Source organism: Urocitellus parryii, unplaced genomic scaffold (genome assembly GCF_045843805.1).
Source record: "Urocitellus parryii isolate mUroPar1 unplaced genomic scaffold, mUroPar1.hap1 Scaffold_40, whole genome shotgun sequence".
In the NCBI taxonomy this organism is placed as follows: domain Eukaryota; kingdom Metazoa; phylum Chordata; class Mammalia; order Rodentia; family Sciuridae; genus Urocitellus; species Urocitellus parryii.
In genome coordinates, this window is record NW_027553586.1 from 979,964 (window position 1) to 998,855 (window position 18,892).

The window sequence follows — 18,892 nt, forward strand, 5'->3', positions numbered from 1 at the left end:
ACTCCCTTGCCAACTCCTGCAGAGACCACCTGAATTTCTTAACCTTCTTCAGCAGAATAATTGCTTAAATTGTGCCTGTTTCAGCACACACTGATGAATTCACCCTATGGTATCCTGGGCCAAAGGCTTCCCATAAAGGAGTTTCCTATGAGGCCTCACCTCTATATCTGGGTTTGAAATGACACTGCTGAAGGCTATTTGTTTCATCTGAGCCTTTGTGTTTGTCTCTATTGTTTGCCTAGTTCTAGTGCCAGTTCTGTTTTATAATCAACCAAAGCTCTAGATGCTACACTTATCTAAGTTCATGAGATAATTTGGCAAACCTTGACACATTCTAAATTCAGAAAAGACCAATTTATACATCTGAATGCCAATTTATTAATTTAAAGTTCTATATAGAACTACCAAGTTGAAGCCAAGCATGGTGGTGCATGCCTGTAATCCCAGCAGCTCAGGAGGATAGAGAGTTCAAAGCCAAAAGTGAGTTCAGCAAAAGGGAGGCTGAGTGAGACCCTGTCTCTAAACAAAATACAAAATATGACTGGGAATGTGGCTCAGTGGTAGAGTGGCCCTGAGTTCAATCCCTGGGACCAAAAAAGAAAAAAGAACTACCAAGTGAATCAGACACTCATAACCACCTTCAAGTTGTTTCACAACCTACCCTGAGAAAAGTCAAAGAAAGTTTGGGGGGCTGGGTTTGTGACTTAGCAGTAGAGTGATCACCTAGCACATGTGAGACTCTGAATTTGATCCTCAGCACCACATAAAAATAAAGACATTATGTAAACCTACAACTAAAAAAAAAAATTTAAAAAAGCATTCTGTTGTTGGGCACAGTGGTACATGCCTGAAATCTCAGCAATTTAGTAAGAACCTGTCCAAAAAAAAAAAAAAAGAACTATGTATGTAGCTCACTAGTAAAACTCCCTTGGGTTCAATCCACATTACCAAAGATAAAAGTATTCTGTTATGTATATACAGGTGATTCTCATTATTCAGAGTAGTTATATTTTACAATGTCTGTGGACATGGAATGGGTGAATACTATGACTTGTGCCAGATGCCAATGTCTTGGCTGGGCACAAGATCACAAGCCACCACACAGCTTTGTAGGTTCAAACAGCAATTCTTTATTCCAATCTCACACCAGCCTCCACACAGGCTCAGGGGCAATTTCCTCCCCCCCCCCTGCACAATTCACATCCTAAATACTTTCTCTCCACGAGAACTCAGCGGGAACTCAGGCAGCAGGCACACCCTACTCCCAGCAGGAATAATCTTCATCCTCCAACTTCCCTAAAACTCCTATTGTCATGCCCTAAACCCAAGGACAGGATACTTCCTGTAAGATACACCCTAATCCTGGATCCACCCTGGTGATTGAGCAGGGTCACCTTTCTCAAACACACAAGCAAGGTCGCAGCAAATTTCCAAGGCAAGTCCATTTAACATGGGGTACGCTGGCAAGGATTACGATGCGTCATTCCTACTTGTCAATGGCTCTCAGCAGACTTGTGCCTGAATAAAGCCAATCTGAGGAATTTTCACTGGAAAACCTTCCTGTGCTTAGGAACACTCAGCACTATCATTTGGGGCCATTTTAAGCAGCAAAAAGCACAAAGTAGCAAAAGAGCACCAAGTGGTCCATGAAAAGAACAACTTTTTAATAATATGAGGGCTAAAACTAGGCAGAACATCAGAGTGCTGTGCCTGAGTTGGGAACGTGTGTACTGGGAACTTGCCAACTTTCCACTTCTCTACTTGTCCATGAAGGACCAGAAGACCATTTCAAGATGATGTGAGCCAGGCTGGGTTCCACATAAACTTTACTAAATACATGAATTTGTAAATACAGGATCCTGGAACAATGAGGCTCAACTGTTGCAGCTTCTCCTTTGGTCTATGGTAGACTGACCAATTTCAGTATTTTAGGTTTAACAGCTATTTCTAGTTGCCTTAGGGAGTATAGTTTGAACAAGATTGGAGAACATTCAAATTCTGAATTATACAACCCAACTAATAGTTTGAGTAATGAAAAAACAAAGCTTCTACCTGCAAAGTAGTGTTATTGAGAGATTTACTCCATTAGTAATGTTCGCCAAAGTTAACTTTCAAACTGTCTTCAGTGCTGTTTGGACTCACTAAAACAAACTTTAACTACTTTGAAGTGCGAATAGATTTAAGGAAGGCTCTGCAAAAGCTGGATGTGAAAGGTGAAAACGTAATGAAAGAAGCAGTCTGGGTTTTTCCATGTGGTGGGGTTTTATATTGATCTGAAAACCTCCCACCTCAGTATTATGTATTTGTGGCAGTTATTGAGGTTTCTCTATCATTGGCTTATGCAATGTAAATGATATTACAATGAACCTGGGATCCTCCAAATGATAGTGCCCTCAGTGCTCTGTGCATGCTCCAAAATTGAAAAAGTCCTTTAATCTGGTGACACCCAGTTTTAGTTTGTTTTTTTTTTTAGTTGTAGATGGACACAATACCTTTATTTTATTTTTATGTGTATTTAATGCCCAAATATGTGGCTCAAGAGTAAGAATCACCAGCCTTTAATGAATGAAGCCTGTGAAGTGCCAGAGATGAAACCCAGTGCCTCAAACATGCTAGGCAAAGTGCTCTACCACTGAGCCACAACCCAGCTCCCAGATTTAGTTTTAAGAAGGGAATATGTGACCCTGAAGGAGGCCACTTAGTTTGTGGGTAGGGTTTTCCTTCACCTGAAGTAGAGTGATCTGTGCTCTAACAAAAACCATTCTAGACATCTAGAGCCCCCTGTGTGAAAATAACAATTACAATTCCACCTGAAGTAGACTTTCCAGATGAAATTGATTTTTAAAAATTTCCACTATAACAAAGCCACATAGTAACAAAATTTTTACCCATTTTAACTATATGACAATTGTTTTAAGGACATCCAGAAGATAGGTTTGCCCAGAGAAAGAAGGTTATGTGTTCAAAAATAATGGGGACTTAGATTTGCTGGTCAGAATTGAGCAAAACCTTGGGTTTGGGTATGGTAGATGGTAGGTTAGGTTTTTGAGATGGGGTAAGCAACAGCAATATTTTGTTCACCATCTGTACTCCTCTGGGGCTTCATCGGGTAGTTGGGGGAGGGAAAAAAAAGGGTAAAATCTTTGCCTGTGCTCCTATTTTTTCCTCTACTTTGCATAATCAATTTCTAAACATAACGTTTTCCCCTGCTTAATCTTCTCCATCCTTGTAGCATCTGAGCCTGAGCAGGGAATATGGGGGAGGGGGGTGTGACGCCCGCTTGGCTGGCCTGCTGGTTTATGTCTCTGCCAGTCTGGGGGAGGTGCTGGATGAGCTGCCCCAGTCCAGCTGCAGCTGACCCAGGTCCCAATCCCTGCTCTTTGCTCTTCTGCTTTTCAATAAATCCTGAGGCTCTGGAGGGTGGGAGTAGCCTCCAGTGCTAGGGAGTATCCCTAGCAGAGGCTCAGAGGTCCTCCTGGGCTCTTTTGGGGGCCCTTGGCGATGGCCACATTCAGATACTGGCTGGAAGCCAGGGGAGGGAGCTTGGGGTAAGGGGAGGGCCCTGAGGGAGGGGTCAGACTCCTTAGGAAAGAGTTAATGCGAAGAGGGGGAGGGGATAAGATGAAGAGACCCACCGAAGGGAAGGCTCAGGTAGGGAAAGAACTGCAGAGGGACATCTGGTGGGGGAAAGGGAGCTTGCAGGAGCAGGGCGTCAGAGGTAGGGGGCTTCCCCCTCTGCACCCACATTGCAGGGCCGCCAACTTCCAGCCACGGCGGCGACTTTCAGTTTCATTTCCACAGACCCTCCTGCCTGGGCTGCAGCTGCTGCTGAGATGCCCAGTATGTTCAGCTTCCAGCAGCTCCAGGAGACCGCCAGTGTTTCCTATTCGTTCGGGGACTGGACATGGAGACAAATCTAGAGCAGCTGCGAACCATTTATAACAGCGACTTCAAGATCAGGTAGGGGCCTATGCACCCGGCCGAATCATGGGCCCTATGTACCTCTGCTGCCTCCTGCCACTCCCCTCACACTTCTCAATTTAGTGCAACCAAACTGTATGTGATACTAATCACCACTCACTATTACTGAGGTCTCCTATGTGCCAGGTGCTGGGCTAAGTGGCTTGCCGCAATGCTACTACTATCTTGGGTGAGGCTCACAGCAATCTTTAAGAGGCAAGCCTTGCCATTCCCATTTCATAATGGAGGGAAGGGAGGCTCCCAGAGGTTCAGTAATGGCCCAGGTAGCGAGATCACACCCCTCACCTTGAAACACTGTGCCCTTCCTCTTTTGCCTGGGTAGTGCCCATTCATCTTTGGGAGACCAGTCCCTTCCCCTAGGCTGCCCTGGGAGCCTCAGAGGCTGCACTGCGGTCACACACTGAAATCTCTGGGTTCAGTCTGAGTGCTTCTCAAGGCAAATCTGGCCTACGTCACCAAGACTCGGGTCAGGTTCTTCAAACTGGACCACTGGACTGACTTGCAGCTCCCAGAAAAGAGGAGAATGAAACTGAGCTCAGATATCAGCAAGCACCACAAGTCACTGCTAGCCAAGATCTTTTATAATAGGTGTGTGTCCATGTGTGTTTGTTCGTGAACACACCCTTGCTTGTGAGGGGTGCTCAGGGCATGGGGGAAGGGGCTGTCTAACCAAGAAGAGTAGTTTGCTCAGGTTGTGGGGAGGCCTCTTCCTTAAGGAATGGCGGAAGCAGGTGGGGGGCTTGACTGCGGGTGGGAGCATGGCTGGCACTCTCCCCAGGGCATCCCGCAGCCCAGGCTGCTCCTGCCCTGGCCCCCACCCTTGACTCCCACTCTCCTCAGGGCTGAGTATCTTCACAGGAAGCATGGGGTGGACGTAGAAGTCCAGGGGCCCCATGAAGCACAAGATGAGCAACTCCTTATCTGCCTGGGTTTGAACCACAAGGTGGTGCTGACCCTGAGGCTCCGGAACAGAGGAAACAAACATGCTACCCTCAGTCACCTCTTCACACTCTGCCAGAAACCCCAGTTTGCCTTCTACTATGTTGACTAGGAGCTGTCCTGCCCACTGGGCCCCAATCAGTAGCTTTCCAAAGGGAAAAACTCTGGTGGGCAGGGCTTGTCCTAGCAAGGCTGCAGCTTTGGAGCACACACTGTGGCTGTCCAGTGGTTTCCTCTTGGGATGGATCCGGTTGGGGGAGTGTCAGGTTCAGCATGTTGGTGGGAGGGTCCCTGCCTTCCCTCCCCCCTCCCATTCACTCAGCCTTCTTCCTGCAGGTGAATGCTATGAGTTGCATGTGCAACGTAAGACCAGCTTTGTGGGCTACTTCTCAACCACGGTGCTCTGGGAGCTGCTGGGACCTGGGGAGTTGGGTTCAGAAGGAGATGGCACTTTCTACATTTCCCGTTTCTTGGCTTCCATCGCCCACAGCCCTTTGGCTGCACAATTGAAGCCCATGACTCCCTTCAAGCACACCTGGATCACTGGAAACCCTATGTTGACCAACTATATAGAGGAAGGAGAAAGACCTGACCTGTAAGCCCTCCCTCCAGACCTGACAGGGCTTGGCATGTCCTTATCACAACAGTGTGGGCCCTTGGGAAAAGCCCAGAGCTGGGAACCAGGGGCCCCTTTATTCCCTCCTCTGGGCTCAGAAAAAATTTTCTGCCTGGGAAGCAAATTGTAGGAGAGTAGCAGGAAGAAGGACAGTATGAAAACATTTTTTAAGAAGTGTTTTAACTGTGTAATGAATTATCAGGCAACCCATTATTGTTTGACACCTCTCTCTCTCTCTCTCTCTCTCTCTCTCTCTCTCTCTCTCTCTCTCTCTGTCTCTCTCTCATAGCATTGGGGATCAAAACCATGCATGCTAAACCCATGTTCTACCCAGCCCACTCTCTTCTCTTTTTAAATTAGAAAAAAATTGGTAGTACTGGGAATTGAAATCAGGGACACTTTACCACTGAACTTTAGCCCCAGTCCTTTTTGTTTTGAGACAGGGTCTTGCTAAGTTGTTGAGACTGGCCTTGAACTTTTGATCCTTCTGTCTCAGCCTCCTGAGGTGCTGGGATTATTGGCATGCACCACCACACGCAGATCTCTCTCTTTTTAAAAACAACTTTACTGAAATAATTCATATATCATACAGGTCAGTGATTTTTTTTAGTATGTTCACAGATATGTGCAACCATCATTACAGTCAGTTTTAGAACATTTTATTATGCCAAAGAAGAGCGACCCAGTACCCTTCAGTTACCACCCTTTTATCACTCACCCACCTGTTCAGTGCTTAGCAGCCACTCACTTTATCTCTGTCTCCATAAATTTCCCTATGCTGGACATGTCATGCGAGTGGACTCATGTGTAAACATCTTTTCGACATAGCTAGCTAGTTACAAAATACTGTAGGACCTTCACAGTTAGATAATTGTTCACTTTTTGTTAACAATATATAGGTGCCAGGTGCAGTAGCACATGCCTATAATCCCAGTAACTTAGGAGGCTGAGGCAGAAGAATTACAAGTTTGAAGCCAGCTTCAGCAACTTTGTGAGGCCCTACGCAACTTACTGAGACCCTGTCTCAAAACCAAAATTAAAAAGGGCTGGCTGGGGATGTGGCTGAGTGGTAAAGTGCCCCGGGTTCAATTTCTGGTACCCCAAAACAAAAACTATATATATATATATATATAATATAAATTAACCTGGAAGTCTTAATACCCCCCAAAATTAACATTGACTGTCTCAGAATGGTAAAAATGTTATTATAATTTTTTGCCAGATTCTTTTTTAATAATGAAAATGTATTATAAATAATATTTTTTAAATATTCCAACTATTGGGCTTTCCCAAATTGGTCCAGCCATGGACCGAGCAGCCACATGAGCTAGTGAGCTCCATGTCCTTGGGCAGAGGCTGCCGACCACCCTTTGGCAATGGCATCACAGGGGTCCTTGTGCATCCTCCACGGAGGGGCATTCCCAGAGTCTTGAAGGTGACAGGTTCAATGTTTATGAAAGCTTTTCCCCCCACTTCTGCAGTGCTAAAGGCTATGACTTGAAGCTAAGTATGGAACTGGGGACCTACTACCCACCCCCACGCCTCAGGCAGCTGCTCCCCATCCGTCTACAGGGAACAAGTATCTACACTGCCTCAAAGGAGATTGCTGAGATCAAGTAAGTGCCTCCCCTCGATACCCCACTCCTGTCTTCTCTCTCCCTGCTGGCCTCTGCCTGTTGCTTTCGATGTGTGTCCAGCCTCCCAGTCTCTATTCGTTCACCCTTGCTGAGCATGCCCACTTGCCAGGTGCTGTTCCAAATGGGCCTTGCCCATTCTGGTGGGGAACAGTGAGCACTGATCATTTCTTTTATTTTATCTTGTACATTCCATATTATGGTGAGTGCTTTGAAGAGCTCAAGTAATGCTAAAGTAAAACCAAAGCAGGACAAGGGGATGAATTGGTGATATTTTACAGAGAGCAGTCAGTCCTGGCCTCTTTGAGGACGTGACATTTGAACAGAGAATGACATTTGAATGAGGTTAGGGTGTGAGTCATGGAAGGAAGATCTGGGGGAGAATGTTTCCGCCATAAGTTCTACCACGGATACTCAAGTCAGGTCTGAGGTTGGGTCAAGGACATCGGAGGAAGCCAGAGTTGGGGCTCCCTTCTTCAAGGCCTCTGACCCAATCCATTTCTCTGTCCTTCTGGTCTTCTCTGATTCCTGGTGTGTTCCTAGTTGCAAATGGGAGAGGTAGATGCTCCTGGTCATGGGGATGCTTGACCTGTCCCTTTCCTGCCCTTCCCACTTGACCCCCCAACCATCACTGCCAGGGCCCAGCTGGAGACAGCCCTGATGTGGAGGAACTATGAGGTGAAACTCTGACTGCTGCTGCACCTGGAGGAGCTGCAGATGGAGCACGACATCCGGCACTATGACCTGGAATCGGTGCCCATGACCTGGGACTCCGTGGACCAGAACCCCAGGCTGCTCACTCTGGAGGTTGGGGCTCAGATCAGTGCAGGGAGGGCAGGCTCAAGTCAGCCAACCTCTATAGGCCATTTCTAAACACAGGGCAAACCTAGAAGAAGGATGAAATGGTTCCTGTCCCAGAGGGGTCAGCAAGGGGTAGGGTGGGCATCCTTTGCCCAAAATGGTGTCAGAGCAGGACATTGGGGTTTTAATCTAGACTTTGCTACTACTGGCTGTGTGATCTTGGGCAAGATCCTTGCTTTCTCTGAGCCATAGGTTCCTTATCAAAAAAGCATAGAGCTGGACTGGATAATTCATAGGCCCCTTTCTAGCACACAGATTTTGAATGTGTGTACCTTAGACCAGAATTACCCACGAGAATGAATTTCTCCACACAAATGCAGGTGGGAAGAGAGAACAAGGATGATCAGGGCAAGATGACTACAGGAGATGAGTTTTAACAATATTTTAAAGGCAGAGTAGAACTGAGCTGGTGAGAGGGCAGCTGAGTAGAGTGGGAAGCGGCTGCCAGGCCTTAAACTAGCACCCTGGAGTTCTGCACCTGTGAGCAGCTTGGGAAGGTTGTAGTCTTCCTCTCCCCAAAACTCCTGTCTGGTGGGAGAGGAAGGGAAACAGGAAAAACGCAGCTCTCTGAGTCTTGGGATAGAAGGCCAGAGACTCAGTTTTCATCCCTCAGGGGTCTAGAGAGCCTGGGGGTTGGGTCTTTCAGTGACCATGCTTGGGACAGAAGCTTGCTTACGTTCACACCCTGTAGGTTCCTGGTGTGACCGAGAGCCACCCCTCAGTGCTGCAGAGGGACCACCTGTTTTCCCTTCTGTCCTCTGAGACACACCAGGAGGACCCCATCACCTACAAGGGCTTCATGCACAAGGTGGAACTGGACCATGTCAAACTGAGCTTTTCCATGAGGTGGATGTTGGGGGAACCCTTCTTCAGTCTTCTCCCTCAGGCCAGGGGAGATAAGAGGCTTTCTCCTAAGATGAGTGGATCCCAAGCACAGGGCAGGCACTTTTCTTCCAGGGAACTCTGAGCTACCTCAGCAGCTGCCACTCCTAGGGAGCTTTTATGGAAGTCTTGGAAAGAGGGAGTAGAGCAGAGGGAGGTGGAAGGAGGTCCTGGCTTTTTACTGTCTGCCCCACCTAACTGGAGCTACTCTACCTTTCTCCCTATCCAAACCCTCCTGAGCCGATTTGTGGATGGGCTGACCTTCAAGGTGACCTTCACCTTCAACCATCAGCCCTTGTGGGTCCAGCATCGGGCCCTGGAACTGACAGGGCGCTGGCTGCTGTGGTCCATGCTTTTTCCTGTGCCCTCCCATGGGCTCCCGCTGCTGCCCTCAGATGTGGAGCTCAAGTGAGACTGAGGGCAGGGGACTCCACGGCTGGTTGGAGTGTGGGGCTTGGGGATGGAGTCCGAGAGGCCTCTGGGATGCTGGATAAGTTGAAGTTCAGATTCCCAGCCTCCCTGCCAGGCTGTATGACCGGAGTCTGGAGTCAAACCCAGAGCAGCTGCAGGCCATAAAGCACATTGTTACGGACACCACACATCCAGCCCCCTACATCATCTTTGGGCCTCCAGGCACTGTAAGACTGTCACATTAGTGGAGGCCATTAAGCAGGTGAGGCTTGAGGATAAACCTGGGACCTATATCCTTGACTCCCCCAGATGGAGCGGTTTTCCCCAAATTCTGATTTCCTTCATCTTCCTGAAAGTTCTTGTTTCTCAGCAGCCATCAAAAGGAGGTGGGGAGGGCTGGGGCTGTAGCTCAGTGGCAGAGCATTTGCCTAGCATGGGTGAGGCACTGGGTTCAATCCTTAGCATCACATAAAAATAAACAGATAAAATAAAAGCATCCTGTCCATCTACAACTACAAATTTTTTTTTTAAAGTGGGGAGCTAGAGTCAGTGTGTCTGTTGAGCACTGTTGGGTAGGTTGGGCACTGTGTGGCTCTTGGAGTGACTTTTTGCATTTTGGTATTCATAGACTTGTGTGTTTTATTGCAGTTGTTGTCCCACGTCAAAGTGCTAATTGAACTAGCAGGGCTCCAGGATAGAACTTGTCATTTATATCACTGCCTCCCTTGGCTGTGGGAGGCAGATGCTGCACTGCCCCAGTGTGAGTCACCAGAGTTTGGGAAACTGCTTCCCACACTCTACCTGTCTGCATCTCAGGTGGTGAAGCACTTGCCCAAAGCTCACATCCTAGCCTGCGCTCCGTCCAACTCGGGTGCTGATCTTCTCTGTCAGCGGCTCTGGGTCCACCTGCCCAGCTCCATCTACTGCCTCCTGGCCCCCAGCAGGGACATCCACATGGTACCTGAGGACATTAAGGTAAGGGAAGTGCAGAGGGTCAAGGGATGGCAGATTTCTGGGAGACTCTAAGGATAAACCAGAAAAGTAGGGAGACTTGGATCCTCACCCTTGGGTGGGTGAGAACCCTCCCTGGGCCTCAGTTTCCTTGTCTATAAAGTGGCCCATTGCCAGAGTGAGGGTGGGCATGGGTAGAGCCAAGCTGATGTCTCATGTTGCTTCACAATCCACAGCCCTACTGTAACAGGGATGTGAAAAAGGGGGAGTATGTGTTTCCTTCCAAGAAGGAACTGCAGGAATACCAAATCTTAATTACCACTGTCATCATGGCCAGCAGGTGGGGAGTGTGTGTGTAAATAAAAGTGTAGTGGGCTGGGAAGATGGGGAAGGGTTCTCAGTGGGTGAGTGAGGGACCAGATTGGGTGAGCATTCGGGTTTGGTAGTTGGGTGCCTGGGGATGACCCTGCCTGGCCTGACACCTCCCAGGTTGGTATCAGCCCAGTTTCCCATTGATTACTTCACACACATCTTCATCGATGATGCTGGTCACTGCATGGAACCTGAGAGTCTGGTGGCCATAGCAGGTGAGCGGCTCAGCATGGGCTGCAGGTGTGCCACCCTGCATGGGGAGATCCCATCACTTACCTTGCTCCTCATACCACCCTTGCCTTCTAGGACTGATGGAAGTTAAGGAAACAGGCAATCCAGGAGGGCAACTGGTGCTGGCTGGAGACCCTCGACAGCTGGAACCTGTGCTGTGGTCCCCACTGACACAGAAATATGGGCTGGGGTACTCGCTGCTGGAACGGCTGCTCACCTACAATGCCCTGTACAAGAAGGGCCCTGATGGCTATGACCAAGCTCATCACCTCAGTTCATAACCAAGCTGCTATGAAACTACTGGTATGCCCACACCCTCATCTCCCACCACTGCAAGCCCATGCCTTCGCACCCACTGCGCCCCAGCAGGAGGCTCTGGTCTGCATTCCTGTTGCTTGGCGCCTCTGTGATGCAGAAAGGACTATAGACTGGAAGGTCAGAGGCCTCCTTTAGCTAGTGGTTTCATTCTGGACTAGTGAGATTATCTAGATATGGGGGTGGTCAGACACCAGGATGTGTCTGATGTCTGTCTCAGATGGCATTTCCAGGCAATCCAAGGAGAAATGAGAAAATGAATAGTTTTTCATAAACATATTATCAAATTAGAGGGCTAGGCAGGGTTGTTTGTTTTGCAGTGGTGGGGATTGAACCCAGGCTCTCACACATGCTAGGCAAAAATTCTACCACTGAGTTACATAGACAGCTCTGTTTTGTTTTGTTTCTTTAAGAGTCTCTTTGTTCCCCAGGCTGTCCTCAGGCAGTCCTCCTACCTCAGCCTCCTGAATAGCTAGCTGGACCTACAAGCACATAGAACCACACCCTATTTATATGGTTCTTTTACTGAATAAGTTTAGACAGTAAAAATGCTTGGATGAGTACCATATAGGACAGTTGCAAAAAGGAAATGTTATTGTGTCGTTACTACTTTTATTTTTGGATTTAACATATTATCTCAAATAAGGGTAATGGGAAGTGATACATTGTTTTTGCACTGCCCTTCCTTGGCAAAATTGAAAGCTGAGTCCCTAATTTCTTAGTTTTTTTTTCTTTTTCTTTTTTTTTTTGAGGGATGGGGTGTGCCAGGGATTGAACTGGGCACATGTCCACTGAGCCATATCTCCAGGCCTATTTTGCATTTTTTAGATACAGGGTCTTACTGAGTTGCTTAAATGCCTTGCTTTTTGCTGAGGCTGGCTTTAAACTGGTCATCCTCCTGCCTCTGCCTCCAAAGCCACTGCGATTGCAGGCATGCACCACCATGCCTGGCAAATCTTAGTTTTTAAAAGTAATTTGAAAAAAAAAATAATAATAATTTCACTGGTCACTGGATCCCTATGGACCCACAAGTTCTGCTTTATGTGGTGTGCAATGCCTGGCAAGAGAGCTTGCAGGTGAATGTGTCCTGCTATGCAGGAAGCAGGAAGCAAGACGCTCATGTGTGGGCCTAAAGCCTGTCCCCCCAGGGCAGGATAAAAGTAATCCAGGCCTTGGTCTAGCTCTCCCTCCCTCCTGACTCTCAGGTCCCATCCCACCATACTGGACATTCCCAACCAACTGTATTACGTTGGAGAGCTGCAGGCCTGTGCAGATGTGGTGGATCAAGAGTGCTTCTGCTGCTAAGAGGGTCTGCCTCAACAGGTGAGGCTGGACAGAGCAGGACTCAGGCCCCCACCCCCATATCTTGATTGTTTACTGAAGGTAGGAAAAGGCTTGACTGGACACCAGGGGTCCCTCCAGTTGTCCCCTTGGACTAAGCTTCCTTATTGCCTGCAAGGGTTTTGGAGTGGGAGGGAAAGGAAGCAGGGAAGTCCAGCTGAGGGTTTCTTCTAGCCCTGTGACCAGGGATTTCCCATCATCTTTCATGGTGTGATGGGCAAAGATGAGCATGAGTGAAATAGCCTATCCTTCTTCAACCCTTAAGAGTCTGCCATGGTGACCTCCTACCTGAGCTGCTCCTGGCCACTTCCTCTAAGAAGGGGAAAGCCCTCTTGAGCCCATGAAGCGTTGGAGTCATCTCGCCATACTGGAAGCAGGTCAGACCCTCAGTTCCCAGCAAGGATGGGTCCTCCCCCAGGTGATACCTCTAGAACAGCCCTGGCCTCTGCTGGCCCTATATCTCAGAAGAGTGCAGAGGTCAGCTGCCTCCTCCCTCTTTGCTCCCCAGCTCTCTGGCCTCCTTCCTGCCTAGTTCCTCTTGAATTGAGGTGACTGCATAAGAGAAATATGCCTTTCCCTTCACTCCAGGTCGAAAAAATCCGTTATTGCATCGCCAAACTTGACAGGGAGCTTCAGAGACTGGAAGGACTTGAAGGTGACACACTACTTCACATTCACTCTCACCTTCTTTGTACCCTTCTTTTTCCCAAATCAGAGACCTCAGCTCCTATGTCACTGCTTCAGTCTGGCCCATGTCCCTGTCCCACCTCCACTGCCTTGGACAGAACTGGGTTTTTTCCCATCTTCTTGCTCCTCAAAGCTCCAGTTTATAGTTCTGGCATGGGATCAGGAAGCCTGCATGTTTAACAACCTCCCAGGTCACTGTTATTGGGCAGGTTTGAGGTCTTTGCCCTAAGAATGAAGTCCAAATGCCACAGCCTACCCCCATCTGTCATGTGATATTGTCACCTCAATTCCACCCTCAATAGCTTAACACTTGCTCTGAGATGGTGATTCCAAGCTCTTAGTACAGAGAAAAGTCACCTGGAGGGCTTTTAATACTACTAGGGCCCCTACCAGCCAATTAACACTGATATCTGGGGGCAGAGCCAGGGCACTAGTATTTTTTACAGCTCCTCAGTTACAAGCCTGAAACCTACTCTTTTGAGATTTGGAGATATCTGCCTTGGAAAATTCTGATCAGGAGGTCTGGGTTAGGGCCCCAGGTTCTATAGTCTAAACAAGTACTTGCTGATTATCTCCAGGAAAGTTTCAGAAACACTGTTTGTAGTTACTGTGTTCTTTGCAACACTGTTTGCTTTGTTCTGATGGCTTTACAGGCCTGAATCCCAGAGCTAGCTTCACTCTTGAGGCTTGTGCTTGCAGAGCATGCCTCCTGTCCCCTGTGGCAGCACTCACCCACTGATTGACAATTGCCCAGTGTACCCTCCTTGCAGCTCAAGAGCCATGGGGCAGACATCCCTTAAGTTCCCCTTGAACCCACATATTCTCACACCCTGCCTCTATCTATTCTAGGTGGGCTCTGTGGAAGAATTCCAAGGCCAAGAATGCAGCGTGGTCTTCATCTCTACTGTGTGAAGCAGACAGAGCTTTGTGCAGCTGGATCTGCACTTTAACCTGGGTTTCCTTAAGAACCCCAAGGTTGGAGGGCTGGTGGGTGTGGCAGGAATTCTTCCTTCCTCTGGCCCTTCCTTCCCATGACCCCACCACTTCTTCCTTCCAGAGGTTCAACGTGGCTGTGACCTGGGCCAAAGCTTTGCTCATCATAGTGGGCAACCCCATTCTCTTGGGCCATGACCCCGACTGGAAAGCATGAGCATTCCTGCCCTGTAATCCCTCATGGTGGCCACAAGCCCCAGCTTAGGCAGCTGTATCTTCATTAGTACCTTCTTATGGCTCAATCCTCAGGATCAGTTAATCTTCATAAAACCTCCATCTTATTTGTAAGTGAGCTGACATTTAGAGCTTGAGCAACCAAGGCTCAGATGTGGCAGGACCCAGGCCTGGCCTCCAGCCTGCGCTCATACTCCTCATCCAGGCCTACACAGCTCTGTGTGCCAACACCTCTGTACCCCACAAAACGGAGGGTATACAGGGTGTCCCTTTCTTGCCAAACTGGACCTACAGAATGGACAGAACTTACTTCAAGATCTGAGCAAGCTCAGCCCCTCTACCTTATGTATGGCTGGGCCAGGGTGGGCCAGTGGTGGAAGAGAAGGTAAAGAAGACAAAGCATACCTCCTTTCTTTCTAGGGCCCCATGGTCATGACTACCTCCCCCAGGAGTGGGAGAGTAAAAGGGGCCTGTCCCTGCAAGCGGAGCCCGAGTGGAGGAATGAGCTCTGAAGACACAGCTGCCTGCCTTCTCACACCAAGCCAAGCCTTAGCCCGCTGCACCCAACCCTGAACCAGAACCCAGCTGAGCTGCCCCTCTAAGGGACAGGAAGGCTGGGGAAGGGTGTTTACAACCAAGCCATTCCACCCTTCCACTGCTGGGAGAATGACACATCAAGCTGCTTGTTAGCATTGTTATGGGGGAAGGGGAAGGAAGAAAAACTCTGAAAGCAAAAAATCTTGTTCTATGCAAAAGCCTCTTGATCGTGTCTCCTCATCTTGGCCCCAGATTCCTGTGTCCCCAGGCTGACCTGCAAGAGTGTGAGACTGTCACACCCTGTCCAGGGCCACATCTCCTCACAGACTCCATGTCCAGGGGAGGAAACTCAGTGGGAAGCCACCCACCAGTTTCTAAATTTAGTCCAGGCTAGAGACCATGCCCCTCACCCGCCACCCAGGCTAAGCCAGGCATGACCTCATCTCTGCTCTAAGACTCCACCCTTCCACCCTAGTCCTGCCTTTGCCAACAGGGGGCCAGTCTGGCAAGCAACTTGGAAATGAAGAGAGAGATGGGACTCTGGGCTTGTAGCCAAGATAGGAACCAGACAAAGAAAATAAGAAGCTGCCACACACGTGTTGGAACCTGTGGCCTTTATTCATGCCCCCCAACAAGTGCAGTCAGAGGCAAGGCCCCTGCCCAAAGGAGAAACCCTAATCCACCTACCCTAGAAATGCTCCTCTGAGCCACAAGTATATGAAGTGCTGGTGTGTGACCATCCTCTGGGGAGGGCCAAAGGGAGCAAGAGCCCTACCCCTGGACCAAGGCAGCAGGGAGAGGGACTGCTCAAGAAGGGCAGGCCACAGGCCCAGCTCCCAGAGGACAGGGAGGGAGGGCATGCCTGCCACCACTCTGGGGGCTAGGGAAACGAAGCAATCCTGGGCATGAGGGAACTGGAAAAAGGAGCCTTCAGCATGGAGTCCAAAGGGTGGAGCTCAAGGGCAGGTGGGTGATCCCTAAGCCCCTGTGAAGGAAAAGGGCATCAGGAGCCGTGGGGATCTCAGAGAATGGGACAGCCCCTCTGGCGCTTATTCTTGTGGATCTGGAGGCCAGCTTGAGTGGCCATCTCGAAAACCTCCCGCAATCCCTCATAGGTTTTGGCAGAGCACTCAAGGCACTGATATGACTTGCCATATCCCGGCCTTCCTCAGATCCGACAGGGTCCTGAGAAGACAGAAGATAAGGCAGAGGAAGCTGTTGGCTAAGTGCACCTCTCACCACCTCACCCATAACAAATACCTCCTCCAGCCTTGAGCTTACAAAGCATCCAGGCCCCGGCTGCCCCAGGCAGGGATTTAAACCTCATGTTTACATTCAAAGTTGTCCCCAGACTAGCCCCTCCTCGCCCACCTAGTTGCAGACCCTATGGTCCACATATGTTTTGCCTGAATGTGTGTTGGCTACCTCCTAAATGACTACCTTCTCCATCATCCCCCCAACCCATCCTCTGCCTGCTGTCCCCAGTTTAAAACCTTGCCTTATATAATTATCCTCTCAAGATAGTCTCTATTCTATACCCTGGCAGCTTCATGTAATAAACCCTTCCTCTGGTCAGTGGGCCACTTAGTGAGACCCTGAATTAGCCAGCTCCCTCACCCTCTAAGCCTTTCTTCAGCCATTGATGATGCCCTTCCTCCCCAGGTACACTGATGGCACAGTCTGCATACCCTAAGTGAAACATAAGCTGTCTCCCCATGGACAAGGACTTCCTTATTCATCTTAGTAGCCCCAATTCCAAAGACAGAATAATAAACTGGAATAAATTAAAATGCCAAGTGACCTTGGACAAGTCACTTCATTCTATGATCATCTGATTTGATACTGAGGTTCCTTCTGGTTCTTAGCAGGGCACACACATGGGAGTGGAGGAGGTAAATATCACTATGACTGCTTAACACAGGACAGTTGGCTGAAGAGAGAGCTCCTTTCTGCCCCATACTGCAACCCCTCAGAGGGCACCTTCCTCCCCAGGGTTCCCCATCAGGCAGCCCCACCCACCTGCTTCATCTTGGCCAGCTCTCTCCTGGTATTCTCATCTTGCCTCACTTCCTTCTTATTCCCCACTAGGATGATGGGCACATTGGGGCAGAAGTGCTTCACCTCCGGTGTCCACTTCTCAGGAATGTTTTCTGCACAGACATGTCCCAACAGGTACCTCAGTTTAAGCATGTGAGCACTGGTCTTCCTTCCCATAGCAGTCTGAGGCTGATGGTCTCCTTCATACCTCAAAACCCCGTCCCTTGTAGCATATCCTCCCCCAAGCCCTTCCAAACACTGGAGATGCCACAACAAAGGAGCCAGCAGAGCCTGTGTGGGCCCTGTGACTCCATCCCCACAGCCTCTGAAGATGGCTGACTCCAAATCATCTCTACCCCCTCTCTCCAAAGTCCTCACCCAGGCTGTCGTGGCTGTCAATGGAGAAGCACATGAGGATGACATCTGTGTCCAGATAGGAGAGAGGCCGAAGACATTCATAGTCTTCTTGCCCGGCTGTGTCCCACAAAGCCAGCTCCACCTGACAAACGGGCAATATATAGCTGACCCCAAGGGCCCCAACCTACTATCCAGAGGTCCTCTCAAACCACTAGTCCTGCTGTGTGCAAGGCACCATATTAATCACAGTCATAACAAACTCAATTGAGTTTTTCTTTAAAGTTCTAAGATGTAAACTGGGTGTACTGCTGCATACCTATAAACCAGCAATGTGGGAGGCTGAGGCAGAAGAATCGCCAAGTTCAAGGCCATCCTGGGGAACTTAACAAGACGCTGTCTCAATTTGTTTAAAAAAGTAAAAAGGGCTAGGGATATAGTTCAGTGGCAAAGTGCTACTGGGTTCAACCCTTAGTAACCCCTCTCCCACAAAAATCACTAAAATGTGTTTGATTTTTGTGATCTCAAATGAATTGCTATCGTGAATACCACTTTAATTCTCACACTCCTTTAGGGTAAATCATACCATCATCACCATTTTGTGGTGGTGGGGAGTTTAAACCCAGAAGCAAAGGGACTTGGCCCTGATTACACAGCGAGTATGTGGTAGAACCAGAGGATATATCCAGGTTTTCTTTGGGATACTGGGGATTAACTCAGAGCCTCACGCATGCTGGGCAAGTACTCTACCAATAAGCCACACTCCAACCCTTTTTATTTTAGAGAGGGTCTGGATAAGTTGCCCACACTGACCTCAAACTTGTGATCAATCTTCCTGCTTCAGCCTCCTGAGTAGCTGGCATGATGGGCATGTACCACCATATGTTTTCTAAAAGTGCAGTTTCATTTCTCAACTTTTACTTGTTCCCACAGGAAAATAAAACAAAAATGTGAGTGAGTGGTAAGGAAGGACATACTACGTGACCAGGAACAGGGTTCCAAGGCAGGATAGGAAAGGGCTCTTGGCCTTACCTGCTTGCTATCCACCTCAATGTCTGTAATATAGTTCCCAAAGACAGTAGGGAAGTAGTCTCTGGAAACTGATCCTTGCTGAAGACAATGAGGAGGCAGGTCTTTCCACAGGCACCATCCCCCACAATCACCAGCTTCTTTCTGATTGCAGCCATGGCTGGGGCTGGCAAACAAGAGACAGTAGGGATTTGGGGAAAAATGGTAGTCCAAAAACTGCTCTGTGGCCTCCAAAACCTCTCCACAAACCTGGAAGAGAAAACAGAAAAGGGGGCTTGCTTCGGCACATTCTTGCCAAGCACCAATCCTGTAGGAAACAGAGTTTACGATTCCTAATTTCTGGGACAGGGACAGGTCTTCTCCAATGGGTTAAAATATAGCAGTGGGAGGTGGAAGAACCCACGTGGGAACCAGAAAACATGACTTTCAACGTTATCCACTCAATTGAGGGGAAACATTCAGCAAGGTGTTCAGGGATACCTCCAGAAAAGCCAGCTTTTATCTGATTTGCATATTGGAGTCATGAGACAGATTTCATTTGTAACAA

At 48.7% G+C, this 18,892-nt stretch overlaps 1 protein-coding gene and 1 pseudogene across 1 annotated transcript; one reads left to right on the forward strand and one right to left on the reverse strand.

Moving 5' to 3' along the window:
* Window positions 1-3,833: 3,833 nt before the first annotated feature.
* Window positions 3,834-14,900, forward strand: LOC113186650 (Mov10 RNA helicase). Its single transcript, XM_077794713.1, is given in 25 exon segments — window positions 3,834-3,870; window positions 3,873-3,998; window positions 4,407-4,569; window positions 4,822-5,061; window positions 5,243-5,515; window positions 7,018-7,152; window positions 7,809-7,977; window positions 8,723-8,877; window positions 9,118-9,321; window positions 9,440-9,549; window positions 9,552-9,586; window positions 10,141-10,299; window positions 10,512-10,615; window positions 10,765-10,862; window positions 10,954-11,135; window positions 11,138-11,181; window positions 12,399-12,516; window positions 12,721-12,823; window positions 12,826-12,911; window positions 13,123-13,169; window positions 13,171-13,189; window positions 14,071-14,196; window positions 14,279-14,379; window positions 14,604-14,734; window positions 14,809-14,900. Coding segments are annotated over 25 exon segments (3,057 nt in total).
* Window positions 14,901-15,946: 1,046 nt separating this feature from the next.
* Window positions 15,947-18,503, reverse strand: LOC144252296 (rho-related GTP-binding protein RhoC-like; annotated as a pseudogene).
* Window positions 18,504-18,892: the final 389 nt, after the last annotated feature.